Source organism: Channa argus, chromosome 11 (assembly GCF_033026475.1).
Source record: "Channa argus isolate prfri chromosome 11, Channa argus male v1.0, whole genome shotgun sequence".
Taxonomy (NCBI): domain Eukaryota; kingdom Metazoa; phylum Chordata; class Actinopteri; order Anabantiformes; family Channidae; genus Channa; species Channa argus.
In genome coordinates, this window is record NC_090207.1 from 13,533,843 (window position 1) to 13,560,131 (window position 26,289).

General features: G+C 37.1%; 1 protein-coding gene across 8 annotated transcripts; it reads right to left on the bottom strand.

Annotated features, from left to right (window-relative positions):
- Positions 1-104: 104 nt before the first annotated feature.
- clip1a (CAP-GLY domain containing linker protein 1a) lies at positions 105-25,069 on the bottom strand. 8 transcript variants are annotated; one of them, XM_067520551.1, is made up of 27 exons: positions 24,911-25,069; positions 20,557-20,857; positions 19,615-20,207; positions 18,926-19,050; positions 18,609-18,825; positions 18,299-18,496; positions 18,033-18,124; positions 17,763-17,823; positions 15,333-15,437; positions 12,927-13,835; positions 12,684-12,800; positions 12,276-12,333; positions 12,114-12,197; positions 11,823-11,979; positions 11,298-11,463; positions 10,923-11,138; positions 6,998-9,451; positions 5,863-6,000; positions 4,763-4,869; positions 4,458-4,578; positions 4,309-4,361; positions 4,103-4,123; positions 3,570-3,687; positions 2,772-2,919; positions 2,604-2,656; positions 1,323-1,450; positions 105-1,207 (listed from the first exon to the last, which is right to left on the bottom strand). In XM_067520551.1, exons 2-27 carry the CDS (start codon positions 20,645-20,647, stop codon positions 979-981), a joined length of 6,759 nt encoding a protein of 2,252 aa, XP_067376652.1. In that variant the 5' UTR covers positions 20,648-20,857; positions 24,911-25,069; the 3' UTR covers positions 105-978. The 8 variants fall into 8 exon arrangements, 7 of the variants coding, with proteins under 7 accessions (XP_067376652.1, XP_067376649.1, XP_067376650.1 ...); XM_067520548.1 differs by having other exon boundaries at positions 19,615-20,210; XM_067520549.1 differs by having other exon boundaries at positions 19,615-20,210; positions 20,557-20,853; positions 24,911-25,064.
- Between the last annotated feature and the right edge of the window lie 1,220 nt (positions 25,070-26,289).

Consider the following 26,289-nt stretch of genomic DNA (forward strand, 5'->3'; position numbering starts at 1 on the left):
TGTTGTTGTGCTTGTAAAGATTGCAGATTTCGCTTAACTCTCAACTTCTTTATGTGAATTAATGTGTCCTGTAAAATACTAGACAACTAAATGAGCAAAGTAGATGCCTTACAAAAGTCATTTAATATTTCCATCTCAGGTCCTTTGAAAGAAATCAATGAATTATTTGAACAATCAGCACAGGCATGTTTTTAAATTTATACATACATTTCATTTATTTTCATACAGAGATTCAAAACATAAAGAAATGCCAAAGTATTTAATTGTTCAATGCCAAGAAACTTTTTGGAAAGGCCATTTCACTGGAACTACAGGCTTATACCAATCATCCAGCAATCCTTTTATGAAAACCATAAAAAAGTCCCTATTAAAGCCAACCGCACTGTGTATTGACAACTTTATCTTTTCCACCCCAAACAAGTGTGAAGTCTCTCCCCTTCACAAAATGACACACATACTATCAAACCTTGAAAGAGTACACAGTATTTCCAGGCATACAAAAATAAACTATAGCTCACCAATTTTCCACAGACTGACATTTGATTATCAATCAAGTCATTTACAAATTCAAATACATACCTTTTATTATACTATATTATCTTTTTTGCCGCCCAACAACAAGGTTAGGATATTGATAAATAAATGACATTAAGAGATTTACATCTCCCACAATAATACTTCCACCTAACATATCCCCACACTCTCACTCACACAGAGGATACCAAACATTTATCTTTCAAAGTCATTTACAAACTTAAATGCTGTACATTATTTTTCTGGATGTCTCACATTTTGGACAGTGAGTCTCAGGAGACCATTCCCATATAAGGGCGCTTAAAGGCTGGCATGAACAATAAAAGACACTTGGCAAAAACAAGCACACAAAATGCACACACATAAACTAAAACCCCAAATCACCATATATTCTAAACAGGATGTGCAAATATAGTGATTGTGCAAACAAGGGTTCAAAAGGCATTAAAAGGTCTGGTCATCGTTACAGGATTCGGTCCAGTGGCCAAATACCTCACAGATGTCACAGTAGGGCCGTTCTTCACCCTTATTACCATGATAGGTAGTGTGTGGAGGGGTGTCGGGCATCTGCATTTGTGTGGGACAGTCTTCTGTGTCATGGAGGTCGAAGCAGTCACAGATGTCACAGAACAGTCTTGGAGGTGGCTTCTTCTTTACAGGTTCTTTACCATGGCTGAAAATAAAATGAAAACAGCTCTGTGTGTAACCATTGAGCAATAACCAATTTTTTTTACTGCAACATAGCAGTTTTGTTTTAATTGAAAAATATTTTTATGCATGGAACTTACCTATTGTAGTTATCCAGGTCGTTTGGATGATTCCCATTTAGAGCAGCAGCGGCCATTTTCTCCAGTTTTTCTTTGAGTTCCTTATTCTTCCTCTCAAGGTCAACAATGACTGAATTCAGGAAGTCAATCTGTAAAGGAGATACACAACAGTAGGATCAATGCTGCTGCAAACAAATTATTATTAATCCACAAAGTTTGTCACACTAATAATTTGATAAGGGGAATGAAGGGTATTTACGGCATGATGCTCATAGGACTATACATAATATGCATCGCCATACTCAAATACTAAATAATTAACCCAATGGTGACAGCCAATCTCCAATGTGGGCTGTCAGCCAAAAAAAACCAAAGCTTGAAATGAGTCACTAACAGACTGCAAAACACCCACTTGTGATAAGTGTTACTTATAACCAATGAGAACTTTAAGATATTGGATGTTTGCTGAGCATCATTGATCAATGATTAGGTTAAGCTTGATTTATCTTTGAAAGACAGTTTTTAACTTTGACATCAACTATGTGATCCACTGGATGAAAAATAAGAGCCACAGTGACAGTGAAACAGACATGCACGAGTAAAGCTGATGAAAAACATTAACAAACCGCTGCCTGATGGTGGTGTACCATTGCCAACATCAGAGACAGAGCAGAGGAGTTGGGATTTAAGAAAGAAGAAAAAAATATATATCAAATTAGGACCCACCTGCTGCCCGACAACAGTCAAGTCATCACTGACACAGATAATACAGTACAACATTTTTAAATAAACAGGCTAGTGGTGAGACTGAAGTGAAGGTTATAAGACTGATAAAACAAAATCATTCCCTACTGTGGGTGAAAGGCTCTAATGCAGTGATTCATAAGTTGTGTCAATTGTCTCTGTCAAAGATGAGATTAATCCAAAAGTTCAATATGCTTTGTAATAAATCAATTTAGAGCAATTTAAGGTTAACATTAAGCATAAAACATTATGCTGTAACAGCTACATGAGTCAAAAGTGAACTGGAAGATTCAATGTAGTGCTACATCAGCGGTGTTCGTTAGAAAAATGTCTGAGTAAGCAACACAGTCATTTCACAAACAGCATTCACTAATAATGTTTTCATACAACTTCCCCAAATATGATGGCAAAGCAAATCAAGACAGTTATTGTTAAACCAGAGAATTGGGGCCAGGGTAGAAAAGATTTTTATACTTAATGTATGAAAGGCAGAGAAACCCTCAATATATCCAGGGTTAAGATTGATGGCATTCAGGATGACCACCACAATGTACACACCTGACTCTCTGCAGTCTTTTTATCCTCCTGTAACTGTTCCAAAACTACATCACCTGGAAACAACATCAACATTACATAAAAAACAGGAATATGTAATGTTATTTGCTTTTTTGACTTTTGTGCTACTGAAAATGACTGAATGTGAACATTTGTTAAGTCCAGTGTTACCTGAGGACTTGAAGGTTTCTGGCCCAGCAGCCAGGTCCTTCTCCAGTCTCTGGACACGTTCCTCTAGAATTGCTTTGTCCAACTCCAAGGCGTGAATTGTATCCTGCAGTGTCTTCACTGAGGCACTTTCCCCACGTAGTATAGCCACCTGTTAAGAACACAACCCATGCTGTTCAATTTTAGAAAATGTAGGACAAAATATTATTTAAATCTCAAGACCAATGTTATAACAAGATTATGTTTTAGATTTAACCAACGAAACCCCCCCCCCAAAAAAATCCAAGCATATATTCAAATTGAGAAGTCATTTAAACTGCACACATTACATAGCCTTCTGGAACAAAGGCTGCTTCAAATGTTTTGAATCTGTAACAAGAACTGCATCACTAGGCTTGCGTAGGCAAAACTAGGATCCCTGGTAAGCATTAAAAATGAAAGCAGAACAAAAATGCCTGAACTAAAAGTAACATCCTGTTAGCCTCAGCAATGTAAGAAATATCCCTGCAATGTCTATTTTTAAATAGATAAAATGAAAATGTTTACTAATTATGAAAGGAAACTAGTACTAAAAGCTACACATTTGGGTTTTGATAGGTATATCCAGTAAAACCCTGTTGGCAAAGGCTGAAAGCAAATACTGTCTTATGCCTAGAACCTGCCACAACCAAAGACAACAGCAAGGCGGCAAATTTTTACATGACCTTGCATGACCTAATTTAGTGAAAGCTCAACAGCTCTGTCAATAATTTGCCATATGAATTGACAATAAGCGAGTACTATCATGTAATAGATTCTCACCTCGCTCCTAAGGTTTTCCACCTCCTGGTCCTTCTCTGAAATTAAGGCACTGTTTTTATGGATGGACTGTTGGAGGGAAGCCTTATCCTTGTCTAACTGCTCCTTCAAGGTGCTCTCACTGTTAAATACACAACACCAATCAAATCTCAGCAGTACACCAACTACGTATTCAGTCTAGGCAGAGAAATACTGCCAGAATGTTGTTGTTGTTCCTTACCCAATACACAGTGCTAGACCTTAAACAATCACCTGGGCCTTTTGCCACAACAAATGCACAAATTCAATTTTTCTATGACAGTCATTTGATTTATTTGCTAAAATGGTAAGATGGTTAACGAAAAGACAAAACAATCAGTAGTTAATGAGGAATAAAGCAAGGAAACCAAATCATGGGAAACCAAACATACAGTGCAGAGATGTGAAAGCATATTGTATATGAAACTGGTAAATGGGTGGAATAAGACAGAAGACATCTTGGCTCTAATGTTCCCTATAGTTACATTACATCACATAATATGAAAGATGCAGGGTACCTGAAGGCATTATTTGGCAGGCTTTGAAAGAAATAAAATAGAATATAAAATCCCGTTTGCTTAAGCACACCTTTACTGCAAATAAGTGTAAAACTGTTCCTAATTTGAAAACAGGCTTAAAAAGAAGAAAAACCTCACAATATTGGTGAAAACACAGATCTCTATAAACCTGCAGCAAATCACAAAATGATAGTGTATTCTCTTACCTTTTCTTCAACTCTTGTAACTTTTTTTTGAGTTCTGAGTGCTCATCCATGAGCTAAGAATAAAATACAGGTCAAGTTTAGCAATCAGCAGATCAAAAGGTTAAAAACAACATGCAAAGTTTTCAACAAACAGATGTAAAAGTTTGCACCTTCAAAAGATCATTCTGGTTTTTTTGATTGTTTTCAAGCTTCTGGGTCAGCTTCTTGTTCTCATCCTGCAGCATCTGCAGGGACTTTGATTTCACAGACACTGCATCTTTAAGCTCGTCACTAAATAAACAAATATTAAAATCATTGAAATTTGAAAAGCACATTTCAACTACATCTTGGCTTAAAGAAACCCATTATCCCATGTCATTTGATACACCATAATTCAATTATATTTCAGTATAATATTCAAGTTTAAATCTGACAGATATGTTATACCATTGGCTAAAGTATAGGATATACACACATTTGCTCACAAAGATTCCTGGTCCTCTGAATTTCTGTGCCAAGCTGCTCTCTGGATGCATTCAAATCTTCTTGGCACTTGGAATTATCTTTCTTCAATGTTTCCAGCTGAAACAGCAATGGCAAAATGATTATCTTTACGACTTAGTCATACAGTGCCTATTAAAACTAAAATGGAAACAGAGGACTACAAAATAATCAAAATTATAATATAGAACCCATTTAACCATTCAAGTCAGTATTTAGCAGATACACAATCGGCAGCAATTACAGCATTAAGCCCAACTCAATCAGCTTTTAACATCTGGACACTGCAAGTTTCTCCATTGCTTCTCTGCAAAACCTGCTCAAGCTCTGACAGCTTTTATGAGGATTGTAAGTGAACAGCCCTTTTCAAGTTTGGGTACAGTTTCTCAACTAGATTTAATATTATCTTTTTGCAGTAGCTTTCGCTTCTCTCACAAAACCTTTGGCTGGTAAAGAACCTGGGATACAGTTGTATCTATAGTCTCCCCCGTCTCATCTGCTGTCTGTAACTCCTTTAGAAGAGTCATAGGCATGTTAGTAACTTTAAAGGGGGTTGAATACCTAGGCGCTTACTTAGGTTTGATAATAATTCATTCATTTAGAATGAATTATTGCAGTCAGTTTTTGGTCAAATAAAGTCACCAAAATTTAATATTGACAAGATAGAAAAAGGGGAAACTTCAAAAAGGGGTGCGGAGAGGTAGGTGAATACTTTTATTCCGTTAAGTAATTGGCTGCAAGAATGATAATTAAGGTAAGTCACTTATGGTAATTTAGGAGTGAAACTTTTGCAATCATTTTTTTTCTTATATTTTTAACAATGTTATCTTTATATTTTCTTTTATAACACACGTTTTCAGTTTGATAGGAAAAGGTTTTCTGTTGACCAGTTTTAAAAAAACAAATTAAAAGAGAGTGGTTTAATATTTAAAGTAAAAGATAAAATCTTTCAAGAGGTGTAAATACATTTCAGAAAATATTTCACCTTACTTTATTCCTTGCCTAAATTATTGCCTGATGACAAAAGCAACTTCACCACTGAAAGCTTTTTATCAGCAATGACTGATCTCTTACCTGCGCCTCCATCTCCTGCTTCGAGCGCTGAAGCTCTTCCACCAAAGACTGGGTTTCATTCTTCTTATGCAGCAAACTGGCTCTCTCTTTGTTCAACTGTTCGAGAGCCTCAGCACTCTTGCCAGAAGCCTGCACAGCCTAAATGGGTGTATGAGAGGTTTCAGATTAAAAGCAGCTCATAGTGGGTTGGCATTAAACCCCTAATGAGCTCAACCAACCAGAATAATATATGCAGGTTCTGAAAACATTCTAAATGCACTGTATACAGGTCATCTAATGAATATTACTTATAAATTAAAGGCATGCTTAATTACTTCATAGTTAACTCTCTCAATTACTAATAAAAAAAATTAATTCAAGTCACAGTTCAAGGACAACCGGAACTAGAAGACAAAAAACAAACAAAAAAAAACAAACATACATACTACACTAACCATAATAAGTACATCCTTAAATACTCTATAACCTGTGGCCTCAGAACGGATATGTACAGCCCATTAGTTACTGTAAGAAGTCAGAAAAGGAAAAAAATTAAAAAGAACTACTAAAAAGTTAACTAGTGGTAGCCAATCAGTGTAACTGGTGGACTATAGACTCAAATTCTAAATGTTTTTTTTTGTAAGGATTTTCCAGACACAAATTTCAAGTTTAATTCAGTTTGCTCAAACATTATTACATGAATTATTAATTGATTTTTAACTGAATCTAATGACCATGTAAAGGAGAATACTGGACTATATTTTTTTAAAATATAGAAATGCAAAAAGGTAAAAAATCTATTATGTATCTATTATGAAAGTGAGTCGATTAACATTCCATGTTAACATTTTCCAATATATATATATAAAAAAAAAAAAAAAAAAAAAAACACACTATTGGATGAGGACTGTGACAATCACGACCTACATAATATTGTAACTAAGAAATTTAACCTTACATTAGATCACGTTATAAGCCCACAGGCAAAGGCTGGGAGCAACAAAAAATAAATAAATAAAAGATAGCTGTTAGTAAATGAAGGATGAAAGTTAAACATGAAAACAAAGAGCAAACCAGCAAGCATGCAGTGAAAAGTAGCATAGCTCCAGCGATTCTAAGATGTATTTGTTAGTGAGTACTACTGGAAGACAAATACCTCAAGCTGCTTAGAAATGGCATTTTTAAGTTGGGACTCTAGCTGCCTGACTTGCTCAGAGGCTTCATCTCTCTCCACCTCCAGGGCATCCTTCTGAGCCATTAGATTTGATGCGTTGGAGGAAATCTCTTCTTTAACAATAGCAGAAGCTGATACCTCTGCAACAGCTTTCATGTATTGTTTTTCCAAACGCTGTTTATCTGTTTGTAGGGCCTGGATATTAACCATGAGTTGGTTCTTGCTAGACTGCAACGTTTCCAACTCTTCTGTGAGCCTAGACTGTTCTGTTTGCCAGTTTTCTTGGCTGGTGTGAAGCAAAGAAATGTCTTGCTCCAACTTAGATTGTCCCTCTAGAAGGTTATACTTCTCTGCAGTGAGGAGGGTTATCTGTATTGTTAATGCCTCAAGCTTAGATAATAGCTGTTCTTTATCTTCTGTCAATTGACATGTTTTTAGCTCTTGCTGCTTCAAACGCATTGTTAAATCATCCATATCCACCATAAGCGATTTCTTATATTCATCAGCATTCTGAAGATTAAAAGAAATGTCCTTATTTTCTTGCGTAACTTTGGATAATGTTTTCTGCAGCTCCTCAACTTGTCTGGAAAGACCATCCTTCTCAGATATCACTTTATTTCGTTCACCGATTTCAGCTTGTAGCTTGCTCTCAACAAGGCATTTAGACTCTGACAATGTTTCAGTCTGACTCTTTAAGTCCTGGAGCTCCTGAAGCAGTCCCTGGTTTTCATTGTTCAAGGACTGAACTTTTGTGTTTGCCTCAGTCTGCAACAACTCCAGATGCTGACAATCTTTTTTAAGGTTATCCACTTCTTGAACGAGTTCAAAAGTAACCTTATCAAAATCCATTTTTAGTTTACCATGTTGCTGAACCAGTTCAGTTTTGCACTTTTGAAGAATTTCGATATCAGAGTTATGTTTACCCAGTTCTTTTTGTAGGCCAGCCCTTTCTTGTTTCAAAAAGGTCATCTCTGCTTCAATCTCTACCTTTTGGCATTTCATTTTCTCTAGCATTGTTGTTAAATTAGACTTCTCTTCAATAAGGTCAGCATTAGCTGTGGTACAGCTATCCAACTGGTCCTTAGTTATTCGGATATCATTTGCTAGCCTATCACGCTCAAGAGAAAGCAGGTTTTTCTCAGATAAGACTTTTGTGTATTTCCCTTCTAACTCTCCCTGTTCTCCTGCCAAACACTCATAATCCATTTTCTGCTGTTCTAGTTCTGAATCAAGGCTCATCTTTTCTTTACGAATAGCATGTAGAGCTATCTCAGTATTAGAATTCTGAAGGTGAAATGCTTGCTTCTCTTGCTCAAACGATGATAATACTTGTTTAAATTTCTCACTGGATTGAAACAGTTGTTCTTCTGAGATGTGAACTCTCTCCTTTAACTCATTTATCTCCTTGAGGAGCTCTTCCTTCTCACTGCAGTATTTTCTTTGTATTGCAAGTAATTCTTCTTTCTCTTGAAGAAGGTGAAGCCTCTCCGTATCAGTAACTTGAGTGCTTGTCTTGAAATCATGCAGCATCTGGGCTAAGCTAATTTTTGAGGCTTTAAGTTCTTCACATTCACGAACAGAGTTCTCCAAGTCCTTCTTTGTAACACTGAGCTTATTGTAGAGCTCCTCATTCACTGTTTCAAGGCTATTTTTATCAAACACAGCAGCACTGATTTCAGAGGACATCTCCATCTTCTCTTTTGTTAATGAATCTATGAGGGTCTGTAGCTGGTTATTCTTCATTCTTAGATCTTCTTTTTCTAGGTTCAAGGATTTAAGTTTTGCCTGCAACTCAGCATTCTTTGCATCAAGAGATTTTTTGGCATTTCTAGCTGCATCCCTCTCTAAAATTAAAGTGTCGCTCTCAGAGGTCAACTTTGATCTACTTTCATTGAGGTCCACTTCAAGCCGGTTTCTCTCTTGACAGACTTTTTCATAATTCTCAAGTAGATGCTTTCTTTTAGCCTCACTTTGCTGCATGTCCTGATGATGCTTTACAAGCAAGATATTTGTGTCAGCATTTTGTCTTTGAAGCTCCTCAATGTGCACAAGCAATTCACTTTTTGCATGCTTCAGGTTTTTGTTTTCAGACTGTAATTCTGCCAAAAAATCTTTCACCATCTGTAGCTCCTTGTTCAGTGAAATCTTCTCTTCATCTGAGTGCATATTGTAGGTAAGCAGTTCCTCTTGTTGTTCTGAAAGCTTATCTCTAGTAATTAGTAGCTCTGCATTCTTGACTGACAGCTCCTTGTGACTAATCTCAAGGGCAGAGAGCTGAGTTTGCACATCTGAAAACAGTTTCTCCAGTTTGCCCTTCTCAGTCTTAACTTCCTCATTTTCCTTATAAATATTTTCGAGATCTACACTCTGCTTTTCCAGATTTTTTGACCAATGTTCAACATCATGCTTGTAGGAGTCAAGCTCAGCAGTAAGACACTGGGAAAATAAAGATGAAAGTGGAAAAAAGAGGGGAATATACACACACACACACACACAGACAAAAGTAAAATGAGTCCAAATATAAACCAAGCAATGATATGCAACTGAAAAGGTTAAGCTGCAAAAGCATCAATGGCAAAAGATTACACCACAACAATGATATCCAAAACATATAAAAAGGTGGAACATTTTCAATTACTAAACTTAAACATTTTATTACAAATTCGAGTGACATAACAAGAGTGGCTGCCAGACTGTGAGACTACTGTGTCACTTGAAGCATCTTGCAAACTACTTCCCTTGAATAACTATGGGTACTAACATTACATGTATAAAGTGTTTTATGTGAATTATGTGTCTATATTTTTTTCCTTTTTTAGAAAGTGACAATTCTCAGCAAAAATTAAGTATTAATTTGCTAAACAATCCCAACAAAAGCTGTTATGTGGCTTTTTCAATAATCAGTCCATACACCGGTCATCCATAACAATATGACCACTTACACCTATGAATAAAACTGTCTCACTACAAATGCGCCTCGAAGTGGGTGGGATATGCAGCAAGTGAACATTTTGTCACTGACGTTAATGTGCTGGAAGCAGAAAATGAGGGCAAGGGTAAAAATATAAGTGCCTTTAACAAGGGCCAAATTGTGATGACAGTGTCAGAGCAAGTCCAAAACTGCAGCTCTTGTGCGATGTTCTCAGTTGGAATTGGACCTACCAAAAAAGTAATCTCATACATCGTGTGGATGACCATAATGACTATTCCCTGATGGAAATGAACATTTTTAGCAGGATAATGCACCTTGCCATGCTGTAAAAGTGGTTCAAGAGCGGTATAAGGAATTCAACAACATTGAGGGGTCTCCAGATCTAAATCCAAATTTTCATTGTGACGATGTCCTGGTGAAAACTATCCCAGTAGGCCCAACTTTGCAACTTAGAGAATTCCAAAAATCTGACAGCTTGGTGCCCAATACCACTGCATAACTTTACAGGTCTAGTGGAGTCCATTCTTCAAAGGTTTAGGGCTGTTTTGGCAGCAGAAAGGGGACAGACTCAATATTTATAGAGTGGTCATAATGTTATGGCTAAATGGTTTATATAACAACATTATAAGGGAAAGGAGCAACTTATCACCAATAATCTGAACGAAAGCAATTTAAAGAGAAAATATCAATACAAATTAATCACACATAAATGACAATGTTACACAATTGCACATATTCAGACATTTCTTTGTTGTAAAGCTTAGTTTCACATTTGGTGATTAATTATAAAAGGCGAAGTTTTGTCAGTATGGGAACAAATTGACTATTAAAAATTTTGAAAAACTATGATACTTTTAAACTCAATCATTAATCAATGCTTTGTGTATCGAAGATACACAAAGCAACCTTTTTACATAAGAAAATTCAAAAGCACATTAACTCAACTTATTTGTCTGTAACTTTATTTTTGCTTACCTGAGCCTGTTCCTTGTATGGCTGCAGCTCAGATACCAACTTCTCTAGCTTCTGGGTTTGGTCCTCGGAGGAGGAGAGCTCATGCTTTAACTTGTCAACCTGGCTCTGGAGCACTTCAAGTTCCTTCACATGGAGCTCTAAGGCCTGAGAGAGAGATTTCTCTTGTGAGAGCTTCAGTTCCTCTGCTAGGGTCTCACCCTGATTTACAGTCTTTTCCTACAAAAGAGGAGATGAGAATCTTATCATCTACTTTCCATTTTGTCCCCATCCATTTATCTACTTGTTCTGAAACAACAATTAATGGAAAGACACAATTAAACCATTTGTAAAACAACAAAATGATTAAGTCATTTTTGCATGCCCTACAATACTAACCAAGGTAGCAATCTTTTCCTCGAGACTGCATATTTGAGACTGATAGGTAACTGTGGTCTCTTTAAGCTTCTGTTCTTTGTGGGACTGTTCCAGCTGGAGTTGTTCTTTCAAGTGTGCTACTTTCTCTTCCTCCTCTTCCAGATGACGCTGTAATTTCTCAAGTCTCCTGTGTTACAAGAAAAAAAAATTAGTTAAGGATGTTCAGTCACAGGATAGATAACTGAAAAACAAATTGACTACTGCATGACAAAACAAAAGCAGGATATTTGCACATTGATTATAAGTTTAAATTGGACATTTGTCATGTGTACAGTAATGGAGTAATATACACGGATCAGCCACATTAAATCCACTTGTAGATTTTTATTGACAGAAAAAATGATGGCCATGATAGACAGGTATCATAACATATAGTGCGTCAGAGTGCCGATGCTGAACTGTCTATCTAAACATTAAAACCACCAAACTGATTTAATGTTGTGGTTGAATGGCGTAAGAGCAAGAAATAAAAACAACACATCGTACCTTTCTTTCTGTAGGAGTTCTTCATTCATTTTCGTCAACTGTACTGAATTATCACCAGATGCCTTCATTATATCTGAGATATCATTCTCCAGCTTGCTTTTGTCCTTTGAAAGATGCTCAAGCTTTTCATCTGCAGCTTTCAGCTTCCTCTCAAACCCTAATTAAAGACAACACTGATTTGTTACACAGGATCTATAAAGTTTTTATTTAGTGATAAAAGAAATATACAGCAATTATGCAATCTTAAAAGGCAATGCATTACAAAAAAGGCTGCAATTCTTTTTTTCTCACCATTAAGTTGACTTCTTAGAGACTCTGCCTCTGTTTTCAAGGACATACACTGATCTTCCTTTTTATTAAGCTTCTCTAGAGTTTCTGGATGAGAATAAAAAAAGTTACATTTTTGATACTACAGTGCTTGTGAGACAATCTAGCTGAGTTTCTAATATTTACCTTGCATAGATTTTGCTGATTTAGTCTGTTCCTTTGTGCTTTCAGCCAACTTTTGTTTCTGTGCAGGGGGGGAGATAGGGAGGCTTTGCTTAAAATTGTACATTTCTCCAATACAACATTTACAAGGCAAGCTTTCAGTAGTGTGATTTGGAATGGTTTGCTTTACATATGAAATATGTTTAACAATGAGTTTAAATGAAAAAAGCTATTTATATTGGTTCATTCATTTTAGGAAACATAACTTAATAAATTGAAGTACAGAAATTACTAAACCATGAAATTGGTAGTTTAAACAATGACAGAATTCATTCAACAGTTTGTTTTTAATTACAGAGTTATGATCATGAACTATATACTAATGAAAATGAGGTGCTCTATTCCCATCTAAACTTTAGGATTAATCCTCACCAGGCCTTCTAGCTCCTGTTTCAGAGTGTCCTTTTCCTGCTTCATTGTAGTTAGACTCTGCTGTAAAGTGAGCACTTCCCGCTGGTGAGCCTCCACCTGAGAACTTAATTCACTAACCTACAGAACATGTCATAAAAAAATATTAAAAAAAAACTCCCCCCCCCCCCCCCCCCAAAAAAAAAAAAAAAAAAGCACACAGCCAAGATCATCCAAACAAACTTTTGTATGAGAATTAGAACCTACCTTGGCAACCTGGTGGTTTCCTTGGTTACAAACCTCCTCTATCTGAGTCTTCAGGCTGACAACTTCCTGTTTACCTTGTGCTACTTGAAAGCCCAGAGCCACAATTTCTGCCGTCTGCTCTTTGGTTTCTCTATCCTTTTCTTGAGCCTGTTGTTCCAACATTGCTTCTTTCTCCTCAAGCACTTTTACCTTGAGTTCAGCAGCATGAAGCTTACCAAGAACATCTTCCATCTCCACAAGGTGCTGCTCCTCTGCTTTTTCAACACTGGACTGTAATGAGTCTGCTAGTCTTTCTTTGTCCTCAGTCAAAGACAACAATTGTGCCTTCACTGCCTGCATCTCCTGATTCCAGAATGTGGCAGCAGCATCATGTTTGGCTGCAGCCTCCTCTAGAGCCAATTTGTGCTCTAACTTCAGCCTCTGTAGTGCACTTTTGGTTTCTACAAGTTCTTCTGTTTGGCCATCTGCACCTTTACTGAAGGACGCTTTAATCTCCTCAACAGTTTGCTGGTGAGAGGCAACGGCAGACTCCAACTTGGAACGCCACACTTCAGTAATGTCAGTGTTCTCCTTTTCAGCCTGGCTTAAACGTATCTGCAACTGCTCCATGTCACCAGAGAGCCTTACAGATGTTGCTCGAAGCTTGGAAACTGCCTCACTGTGGGCCTTTTCTTGATCTTCAAGCTTCTCCTTGTATTTTGCTAGTTCTTCTTGGTACTTAGCTTCTTCAGACACCAGCTGTTCCCTCAGAGAGTTTATTTCTTCAAGAAGGGGTGAAAAGTTGGAGTTTGAGTCTTCAGATGCCTGGTGGGCTCCAAGACGCAGCTTCAGGTCTGCAACTTCTCTTGTTCGCAGTAAAAGGTCCTTCTCAAGCTCCATAATACGGGATCTTTCTGACACAGTAGCAACCTTTAAAAGCAGAAATCCTGCATTTATAAATATGTAGTTTTTTTATCTGCTGACCCACTGTGTTAACAGAAGTGTGTTAATAAAAGTCTATCATACTGTACTGCATATAAAACTAAAATGATGTTACTTAAAAGAACACGAAAAACTATGTTTTTAGGATATGCTTGATAAAAGAGGAGAATATAAAATCTTTTATATCCACAAAAAGGTATTGTACTGACCTCTTGTGGGTACAAGGGGTATAGTGTAAATGATGTCTAAGGGATTATTTACTACATAATACTGAAAACTTGTATAAAACTCCACTGCCTAGCCAAAAAACAAAACAATAAAAAAATAACAACAACCCATCACCCACTAATATTTTATTGTTCAGCCTTTAGCACATTTGCCACGGCTTTGTTTTGATGAGCTTATGCTATATCACATTTAATTTTGTCTAGAGTTGCATTTATTTCTCACCAATTGATGACGGGAGAGTTGAACATGTCCAGTAATTCCCAAAAGTTGTTACTATGGTTAAGGTGGTCAATTCGTGTGTAAAATTATGATTCATGTTCCCTAAACCAGTCATTTACAGTTTGAGTGTGATGAATCCTTGCACTGTCACCTTGAAATATAACCGGGCCATTAAGGGGGAAAAAAATGAATTGCTGAAAAAAAAAACAGGGCATTCATTATATTCAGGTTGTCCATTTATTAACTGCATTAGTTAGGGTTCAATAATATGTTGGCAGCTGAGAAGTATTAATCACTGCAGTAATTATCCAATGGAAGGCTCTTACCTATTTATTTAGTAAAATCCAGGTGATGCAACTTTTTTGGCCTGGCAGTGATTTTCTTGAAAAAACAATTTTAAAAAGACATCCTGTAGTAACCATGGCCCTAATCCTCATGAAACTATAGAAGCAATATTTTTAATGACAGATCCTATAATATCCTAGGGGAAAACTAGAACGCAAAGTTTCGGAGGTGGAGTAGATTTTGGACTAGCAAAACGCAGGAACACAACCAAATAAACACAACAAATGAATGCTGGAAAGGACTAGGGAAGCAGAACACAGAATAACTGAGAGAATGATTAATTGGGAAGAGGGGAGATGTTTGTCTGTTTGGTTAAGCTGTGATACCAGTAAAGCAAAAGTGAGTTCATGTTGGGTAACTAATTGGAGTTTTTTTTTTTGTTTTGTTTTTTTTTTTAAGTAAAAACATAAATTGAATTTACACGCATACATACATTTGATGTATAACTTTCTAATCATATTTAGACTGAATTAGACATTGAAATATAACTAATCTTTGTTATTTTATACTTTTATTTTATTAATTAGTTGTCAAAGCAGGACTTGTAATTTTCTTATGGCAGGAAAATGCAATTTTGGCATTCAACCACCAAACAAAGCAAAAGTTGGTGCCTCTCTGTACCCCTTGCAATTTTTTTGGACACTATCCCCAGCCATGACCCTTTTGTTTTTTTAAAGGAGCAGAATTTATTACCCTAGTGTCTTCTAACTCTCTCTGAAGTTTCTCAGCTTTGGTCTTTTCAAAGAGCAGGCTCTGTTCAAGCTCCTTAATGTGGGCATGCTCCAGTCTCGTCTGCGTCTGTTAGTAAACAAGGGGGAGAGGAAGAGAACACACCAGTGCCACCGTCACATGCCAGCCCAACACAGACAGAGAGGGAGGGAGACAGGAGAGAAATTATGGCGGGGTTTGGACAATGATAACATGATGGTGGGTGGGTGGTTGTGTCTGTGTATATATTTGGAGGGAGGGAAAAAGGGTATTAGGTAGGGATGGAGAGTGGTTGATGAATTCAAATGGGAAGACACCCCATGCAGAATATTCTAGCTGTGTCATAAACAGTTGAATATAGGGAATTCTGTGAAACAGTAGTTCAAGCAGCAGGAGAAAAGGTGTGATGTGCACAAATATGCTGATGGAGGCAGTTTAGAAGTAACCATGCAAAACTGACACCTGGTGAATAAAGCAAGCTGATTGTTATCATACATAGAAAACAGTGTGTGTCAAGCCTGCAGATAAATGAATTAAAAATTACTTCACAATACCATGGAGAGAAAGCAATGATGACTGTTTCCTGACTTATCTCAGTCTGTAAATTTAAGTCAATAGCTTATATCCTACAAAAAGTATCTCATCTTCTTACAATAAAAAACATTTCTACTTTATTATATGTTAGGATAATAATATTCTTTGTTTTACTGATCCAGTTTCCAATGACCATCTTATATAGAATGATTGTCTAATTTCATACTGGTAAACTCATTAACCCTGCATTTTTACTTAGCACACTGCTTTCCCTCTTTGGTGACAGGCCCATTGTCCAATGTATAATGTAAGTAATGTATAAGAATCCACCAATTATTAGTCCACCACAACTAAATTTGTGACTAAACTAACTTGTTTTGTGAAGTAAATAAAAGTTTTATGGCAACTTAATGAAGCAGTTTCTAACACACTAGTGTGCTGCTAGTCTTGTTATCAGTTTCATATTCAAAATGTTAAATGCACCAATGTTAAAGGCTCACATATAAAAGTGGTCTATTCCATTTCACATCACACTAGGTCTGACAATCTCAGAAAAGGTCATATCTAACTAATACCACATTGAAAGGTTAATGAATGCGGCATTTAGTTATAAATACTGCATTGTTTATTGTGAGCGGGCTGTTAAATAAATAAGTACGATGCCTTGGTGTAAATGTTCATATTTACAATTATATTACTAAGCTAATTGTTATTCCCCTTTGGTTGCAGTGAGCAGACTAAAATCAAATTTGTGACTAGACAGTGGAATGACAATGAAGCATCTCCAGTGGTTCCATGCTGAGCACTGGACCAACAATAAAGACAAGGACAAGAAGAAGTAATAACATCACATCACTGAACAGGGAGGCACTGAGGGTTATACACTAGTACAACATTAGTACACCTTCCACAGCTTTAAGTCAACAAAGCATTGTACAGTTTGACCTGCTGAAAGTGTTTCTTGTTGCTGTAGTTCAAGCTGCATGCACATTTTTAAACATATACACATCTGTAAGTAAGTTAAACTGTTAGTATACTTATTAAAAAGAAAATAGAGAAGTAACCTAACCCTGTAGCTTTAATTTTAAACATCTTTTTTGACCGCAGATGTGTTCAGGGTAATTGAGATGGTCCCCTGCGTAGCACTGTGGAATAAATAACAATCCTTTGATCAGATATCTAAATACTCCACATATCTTGTGAGTCATGTCCCATTTCTCTCTTTAAAAAAACACTAGTGATAAGAGTCTACATTGTATTTAATATAAAATATGCAAACATTTACAACACAAACTTTTATAAATAACTATATTAGCAAAATATGATTGTAGGAAAACATAATAAAATTGTCTGAGTTTCTAACTATCTAAGTTTTCTCTCCACATAAAATATTTCCCTCCCCTGGCTATTTATAATTCTGGTTTGGGCATTGCCTTAATTAAAAACAAACACGTTCCTCCACCATTGGGTGCATTTGACAGCTCATTGTCTAATGCAAGATGAGGCCAGGATCAAACCATCCGTGCAAACACACAGTACTGAGTCTACCAATTGAGGATCTACTGCCAACTTTAATGAGATAATGTAAATGGTTCATGTAAATGAAATTGGACCTGCACTGACAAAACTGACTTTAGTATCATGAATTTAGAGCAAAGTTTACATAGACTGGAATTTTGAGATGGAACAAGAACCCAGGGTTATTTCACTACCTGTTCTTTCTGTTTCAATTTTAAGAGTTTTAAGAATCAAGTGTGACAATAAACAAACCTACCAGTTTTATTTTATAATAACAATATCTGGTTTTCAGTCTAATTTAATTTTACTGAACCAATCCAAAGTCGTAGTTTCAAATTGTGTGGAACTGTATTGTACATTTACCTCTAGATCTCCTTTGGTAATGCAAGCTTCCTCTACACGGAACTGAAGGTCCTCCACCTTCCTGTTTAATAAGAACAAAAGGAAAAAATGAATAAATAATACAGGGAACTAACACCCTCCAATATGCAATGATTAAGAGAAAAATTAGGCCAACTCCAGGAAATAAATCTATTTCCTCATGACTTCGTAGTATTGTAAGGTACAACATTATGAGTTCTGTTTTTATATACATACATACATCTGACTAGTCATACCTCTGAGAATCCTTACCTACGCTCCTCCTCCAGCTGATTCAGCAGTTCAACTTTGTCTTTGTCTGCAGCTTCTACCAATGCACGTAACTGATCCATCTTACCCTCCATCTTCAAGACAAAACAAAATAAAAAAAAGGGGGGGGGGGGGGGGCATATATAGATATATTTTTTTATTTATACACATTTTTCAAGTATGTACACATTCTGTAATTGGACAGTAGTTTAGGATCAAGGGGGTGCAGAGTGGGAAAGTAAGACTCACAAACCACTTGGTACACTGACCTGCTCGTGATCTTCCCTGAGCAGGCTAATTTCTTGCTCCATCTCTCCAACATGGCTCGTGGCCTTTGCAACTTCAGCTCTCTCCATATCCCTCTCAGCCATTAGCTGCTCAATATGTTGTTGCTTCTCCTTCAGTGCCTCCTGCAAGGCTGTTGTGCCTGAAATCTTTCTATTATACCGTGATGATGTTTCTGTTAACTATAAAAACAGACAAAAGAGTAGAAAACTTAACACTGGTAAGTAAGTAAAGCACAAAACAACTGTATGGGTACAACTTTAATAGCCTTGTTAGAGTTTGTTCACATCTCACCAGGCCTGAGCGGCTAGGCTTAGCACTGACAGATGATGCCACAGAGCTCATGGTGCTTATAGATGAAGCACTAGGACTTCTCTTCAGCCCTGATGGTGTGGCCACTACTTTACGAACAGTTGTTTTTGCTTTGGCTGGCGTGGTGGAAGGGAAGCCAATGCGTGTGACTTTGTGCACTGGAGCAAATAGGCCATATTTAGCCTGGCACTGAAAGTATCTGGGGACAGATATTCAATACAATTATGATAATCTAAGTGATAGTATACATGTAAACTTTTGTCTTATTTGTTTATTTACAGATCATATGGCTTTTTTACCTTGTGCCTGCCACTGCGCCATCATTCTTTCCCAAAGGCTCATCCAGTTCCACCCCACACCATTCGCCTTTGGCAAAATCTGTTTCTCCGAGGAAACGTACCACTCCTGCTTTTGTACCGCCAACCTGAGAATAAAATATTATATTAGCCAAAATGTAATTACCTTAACAGATAAGAGGACTACAGAGTTATCAGCCTGGTAAAAAAAAAAAATGTAGATATTTCCATAAAGCGACAAACAACTATGTGCCATCTTTGAACTCAATGAAGCTAAACTGTTAAACACGTGAAACTGTACAGTTTTCACTTTCTTTTAGTTAAATTATTGGATAGCGCAAGGTTTACATGATAATAAATTTGGTGGTGTTAAGCACATTTCCTGTGGCCCAATAGGCAGGAATGACACTTCCTCTTTACATAATGTGCTACACAGCTTCCTGGTGAGTAATGAGGAGAATAAAGTACAGGAAGGAAAGTGCTCATCAAGATACAACTACACACAGATTGTGTGTGATTTTTAATACAAATGGAAGTTTTTAAAGAAATTCAAGAAGAAAAGAGCCATTTGACTTTAAGCATTGTTATTGTTAAAGCTGTTAGAACTGCTTTTTTTGAGTTCTGTCACTTTCGTGAAATATCCACATAATAGAAAACCGTATTTTTTCTTTAGACAAGGTTACAATCGTTACCAAAACACGGTCACCGATCTTCAGTTCCCTCTCTCCTTTTTTGACTGATCCAGTCTCTGAGAGGTTGGAGACAGATTCACTGTTTGTGCGTGCAAGGTTGGAAGATGGTGTAGCTGTTGTAGCTGTTGTAGTTGGTGTAGTTGGTGCAGCTGATGCAGCTGGCACAGTGGTGGAGGCCTTCTTGGCTGCTGTAGTTGGAGGTAAAGTTGATTTTGTGGCAGGTGTATGTGAGGTTACACTACCAACTGAAGGAGTGGGTGATGCAGCACGAGAGGGCGGTGCCGTCTGATTTCCATTAGCCTCTCCCTCTGTGTGAGACAACTTGGATGGACGGGTAAATATACCTCGGAGGGCTTCACACTGAAAGTAGCGCACCCCTGCCACTGACCCATCATTCTTTCCAATGGGTTCATCTAAAACAATCCCTGCCCACTGTCCAGGTGCAAACTGTGTCTCTCCCAAAAACTGTATGTATCCTGGTTTATTCCCATTCACCCATACTCGTTCCCCGATCTGGAAGTTCTCCTCAGCATTCTGGGAATCTTCAGCACTGGTATTTGCACCTGATTTGTCAGCCGAAGCAACTTTAGCTCCTACTTGAATACAAGGAAAAACAAAACATTTTTTTTTTTAAATCAATGGCTTCTTAAGAAAGTTAGTTACTGACTTTCTTAAGATACGTATACAATTTGATGTTCACATTGTATAATTCAAGTTTGGTTGAGTGTTATATCATTTACATAATCACTATAAAAATATCTTAAAAATGTCTATGTGGCCACCCCTGCAATATATATTTTGATACACTGTTATTTATCATAAAAGTTTCAGCATCTACTTGACATACTAAAAGGTCTAGTCAGTTAACCTTAGCTATATTGGCTATAGCATCTTTCACTGTGATCCATTATATACGCCAAAAAAATATGTGGACACCCCTACCTGTGCTGGGGTTGGTCTTAGGGGCTCCCGTCCCAGGTGGCCTAGCTATCTTGCTGGGCACTTTGATCCCACTAGGCTTGGCTGTGCTCATTTTTCTTCTTGTGATCTGTTAGACCCACAGACCTCGAGTCCAACAGTGTGTACAGGCCAAGCCCAGACCATCAAACAACTCGTTGCAGCTTTGTGATAGCAAAGTTGTTCTCTCTGCACCAAGTTAAACAAAAAATAAAAACACCAACAAAAAGAAAAACCAGGAAAAGGGAGGAGGGAAGAAAAATTACCCTCAATGAAAGGACCCTGTCTGGAGAGAAAAAAAACATTACATGACTACTTAAGGTTTGTATGTTATTGTTCAATTACCACATGTTCCACTGCCGGCTAATTAACCAGAATTATTTAATTGACTTAATATTTTTAGGCCACATGTACTGATTGCTGAAATTTCCTGGTTTAAATACTGCTGTGGAAGGCACTAACAGCAACAATTTACTTTAAGTAACAATGAATAAGAAGTACAGATATGCCTTTAAGGCAGGCTCACTGACATTAGTTCTGATGCTAGTTATTGGAGCTGTTTTGATTCTGCTATGACAACAAGTGCACACCAAGTTACAGTTACGCCTAAAAATATCCAGTCAAAGGCCAGCAGAATTGCAGTCTACGTTAGTGCCATAATGAACTTCTGAATAGCTCATCATCTATGACCTTGACCACAATACACAGTACCACAAACAAGTCTCTCTCCCAATCCATCACTCACATTTAACATCATGACTTTCTGGTCGGCAGATTTGTCTAAAACGGGATTAGACTGCTGAAACACGACCACCACCAGCAGCAGCAGATTATTCTGTGAGATTACCTCAGTACAGAGACTGATTTCCTGAATGTACTGTTAAAACATGGTATTGCTGCTGCTAGTAATGTTACAATGCTGCATCAAGAAAGGCTTTTATATACATATTTCTTAAATCAGATGAAACAAGAAAGTGCAAAACTACTATGAAACTACTAATATTCTAAGGCTTTGAGTTGCGACAAAGAAGACTACATTACACTGAAGTTTTCCTCTCCAGATAACAGGTTTGCACAAAATCTAGGATATCCAGTCTAATGATTGTATGACTACAGACAAAGCAAAGGTAAACTCTAGGCAGTGAAAGGACATAATTTTCACCCATCCAAAAAAACAACAACAAAAAAACACCCTGCAAGCCTTAAATTTCATCTTTGACTACATACTACTACTACTACTACTACTACCACATATTAAATATAACATATTTTATAAATGCCCATGTAAAGCACCAGAGAGCTCCCAGAACATTAGATCCTGCTTATCCCTGCAAAGTGGCAGTGGTTCCAAATGTGTACTGCACTAATAAAAATGTTTTTGCTGTTTTTACAGGGTTCTCTGCAGGAGAAGCAAGAAAGGCTCATCCAGCTAAGTTAAACAGTTTTGAGTCCATTTTAAGTTAGCAAAGACATTTAACTTTACTTTGAGTGGAAAGTTAATACAGAACTTATTGAACAGCTCGAGAGCTAAAGCACATAGGCTTGCCAAAACAAAAAGGAAGAACTGTTTTCAAAGAGCGACTAATATTTCTCATCACCGAAAGAAGGGTGGCTATTAGCAGAGATGCCCTAGTTTAAATGTGCAGTTCCAGTTTCCCTCCACCATTTCTTTCAATGAAACTAATAATTGTCCTGAGGTCAAGAGGAAGCCAGAGTGAAGAGCACTTCACAGCACTGAGGACAGCATTTTTAACCATACAAAATGCTAATATTCACTTGTTAATCACAACAATACTACCATCCGGTAGTATTGTTGCAATATAAAAATATTATACGGCTACTACAACTTACTACTTTACCAACAGTGGTCTATGACTCCTATTTTGTATTAATTACACTATGTTTTGCCATGATTACTTTAATCAATATTAGTTTTGTATTTAAAGTAAATCAGAGTAATGATTGTGTGTACTTTGACAACCTCTGCACGCAGTGTACCGTATTTTTCTGCGTATAGGGCTGTGTACTTGCAGATTGCTTAGATCGGCCATGCTGACCCTTGTCCTCCTTGACATTAAGACCACTAGTAATAATGTTCTACCTAATTGGTGTATGATGTAAGAGCTAAACTTACAGTGAAAAATAAGGGGGGGGGGACGAACCTCAAGAACCAATTTTATCATCTTCACTAATGACCATGACCCTGAAATTTAGTGGGAGTGCTTTAAAGGTCATAGACAATATAGCACTTTGATAAGTTTGGTAAAAAGCAGAAAGATATATCAGAAAATGCCCAGGATTTACTACTATTGCCTCATGAGCTTTAACAGAGGATGTTTCAGCCGATTTGTGGACTAATGCGGTCAGCTGAAAACAATCCACTTAGATTGGAGAATTTCCAAAAGCAGTAATGTTAATCTTTCCCCATTGACTCTCACACTAATCTCCAGCTAGAAGGAAAGCCAAATGCCAATGTTTTGCAAATGTTTAAGGAAATTAATCTAGTGGTGACTTTAGTAAAATTCTTAACATATTGCTGCTAAATTTAACAAATTTCTGCTAAGTCTGCTTTCTTCTTTTGCAAGAAGACTAAAAACTATCTAGTGTATTTCAGGCCTTGAGGTTAACTGATGGCATTCATTCCAAACTGTCTTTTAGGAGACTGATATCAGAAGCTGACTTCACAAACTAAAAACAGGCTTCCTAAAATGCTTAAAATGCATCAAGTCCACCTGTGACTGTAGTGTACAGTGCTAGCTGTTGAAGCACTTCTCAGGGAGCACAAATGATTGTAAGAATGAAGAAAGGTTAAATCAAATATTTACCACAAAATAAAAATAAATGCACTTTTATGTCTTTAGAAGTTCATGTTCATTAGTGTAACCCACACTCTAGCAACATGCTTGCTTTTGTCATCACAAGGCCAAGGCAAGCTTTTGTTCTTACTTTTTAAAGGAAACATCTGCTGGGGTCATTATGTAGGTGTACAAAAATACCATAAGGACATAACGACCAGATGAGAGCCAGAGGTATCTTGTATCCTCAGTGTATATGATTAAAGATTCACTTGTTTTGACATTAACTAACCCATACTTTACAGAAGCATACATAAAGAACATGAAAGCAGTGCCCTGTCAAACAGAGATTCCTGCATTTATAATTGAGTCCATGCAATGTGTCAGCATTGTGTCCTATGTAGCACCAGTGTAAAATCTAGAGCCAACTAACTTCTTCAATTTAAACAAAAGTAATTGGTTTCCTTACATACAATAGGACTGTAATATCATACATTATTGTTTGTACTGCAGTCAGCTGAAATCCACTAACATAAAATACGCTACTTGTGTGAACTGGCAAAACCATTCATTTTTAGAGACTAGTTAAAGTTGGCATTATCTTTTTACGATTCCTGCAACATAACCTTGTCATGTCCAAGCAAGATACGCTGCTTCTTGTCTAATTCAGAAAAGTTTTATTACAAAAGACTATACCAAATAATTAAACTGCAACACTGACTAACCGAAACATTTACTATTCAATGGCTGCTTCACTGATAACTATATTAAACATTCTGTCTCTGCAGGTAACATTAAGTAAACCAGAGGTCTGGGCAGCACGTTGACCTTTTAACGTTACCTCGCCTTGTTACTCCAATCAGTAATGTTAGCTAGCGGACTGATAGCTGTCGATGAGGTGGCACTCTGAAAGTGAAGCCTGTAAATAAATTCCATGTCAGCTTATTTACTTACTTACCTACCAGCCGGTTCTAGCTGTCTGGTGAGACGACATCCTATGTATTCTAAGTTATAACAGTAAGGCTAACTGCATCCTCATGTACAAACATACGAATAACTGGACAACTGACCTTAGCGCCTGAGGAAAAACCAAAGTCTCCGCAGTGTCAGCAGAGCGCTAGTAGGACACACTGCTGCTTTAAAGTTCACGTTAAGAGTTAGCGTAACAATTTGTCAAGTACCTATGTTACACCTTAAAACAACATTCAAAATAGCTTGGCTAAAGTTGCTGTAATGAACTGTCCCTTTCACTGCGGTGTCACTCCATTGGCTTTAATGAATCCGCGTGTTATCACGGTAATAGACGTGATTAGTTGCTAAGTAAGATTTAGCAGTGAGGCCCGACCAAACACCGCGAGCCGTGGAAGGGGGACGAGAAGAGTTGTTAGCTAGCTAGCTAAACTAACACCTCAAGTAACGTCTACACTACGATACCTGAACATCATTCACAGCCAACGGCAGTCTTTGGTTACACGGTTTATCAACAGCAGAAAAGAAAGGGGAGAACACGAGAAAACGTGACTCCGTCGTGAGCTAATACTGACCTGATATGGTTCTGTACAGCCTTCGTCTTCACAGGATAAAAAAAATTACAAAGCTAACAAGCTAAGTGAGGAACTAACACTACTGCTCATTCGGGTAGGAACAACCCAGCGTGTGTGTCCAACGGTCGAAAGAAACGTCAATAGTAGCTAATGACCAAAGATGCTATGTTCAGTAAGATGGAGCACTCCCTCGGTTATTGAGTTTCCCACACAAAAAAACTTTATTGTTACAATTGAGAAATCCAATAGGAGTCATATACAGTTTGCAGTAAAAGTTTATATATTACAGTTTATAATTGAAAAATTTATCAGGTAAACGTAGCATTACGACCGTGGAGAAGTAATCAATTACCCCCTTGTCAAGTCACTGTTTGGGACAGGTGTCAATTATTAATGGAATATTCTTAGACTTTTCGGAATAATCTAAATTACAGTCATAGTATTCTTTTAAATTTGATCTAAATTCCAAAAGAAAAATATCAAAAGTTCAGAAAAAGCAAGCTGAATAAAACATACCCTAATTCTAACAGTATTAACATATGTTACATGTTGAGTAAAGTTTCTCAATTTTTTATTTTAATCACATCTTGTGATGGTGTAGATACCACGGTTACAAGGGTTTATAAGAGGTAAATAATGTCATTCTATTGACATTCTTAAGAGGTTCGCCCATGTTATTGCATTTACTGTATGTTAACAGTACTGACATTGTTTCTTTAAAGTTGTTTTAAATCTACAATTCATCGTGTATGTCTTGGATTGTTGAGGTAATTGAGGTCGAAAAAAAAAAACTACAACCCCAATTCCCCAAAATTTGGGAAGATGCTTAAAACGTAAATAAATGCAGAATGCAATGGTTTGCAAATCCCCTCAACCCAAATTTTATTTAGAATAGAACATTAACAACAACTGAAAAAAAAAACTTAAAAATTTTTTGGAAAATATTAGCTTTGAATTTGAAGGCAGCAAAACATCTCAAAAAAGTTGGAAGAAGGGCAGTAAAAGGCTGAAAAAGCCTGATAAAACCACATATTAAAAACAAATGGAGGAGCATTTGACAACTAATTAGGTTAATTGGCAACAGGTCAGTAACATGACTGGGCATCAAAAGATTTGGAGTATCAGTAGGAATCTCTGTGTACAGGCTGAAGGTCAAAACTGAACACGTGTAATCTTTGGGCCCGGCGCTGCATTAAAAACGGCCATGATTGGCTCAGGAACACTTTCAGAAATCACTGTGTGAATCGTGCATCAGAGAATGGGACATCATTCCTCTCCTAAAACTCTAGCAACTGTTGTTAAAAGAAGAGGGGATGCTACACAATAGTAAACATAAACCTCTTCCAATTTTTTGAGATGTGTTGCTGCCATCACATTAA

Coding starts and splice junctions, on each gene's coding strand:
- clip1a (XM_067520548.1), bottom strand. CDS start 20,647: ATGAGCACAGCCAAGCCTAGTGGGATCAAAGTGCCCAGCAAGATAGCT. Junction 19,051..19,614: donor AGATCGGTGACCGTGTTTTG/GTAACGATTGTA, acceptor TTTTATTCTCAG/GTTGGCGGTACAAAAGCAGG. Junction 12,334..12,683: donor AACAGGAGCTAGAAGGCCTG/GTGAGGATTAAT, acceptor CCCCCTGCACAG/AAACAAAAGTTGGCTGAAAG.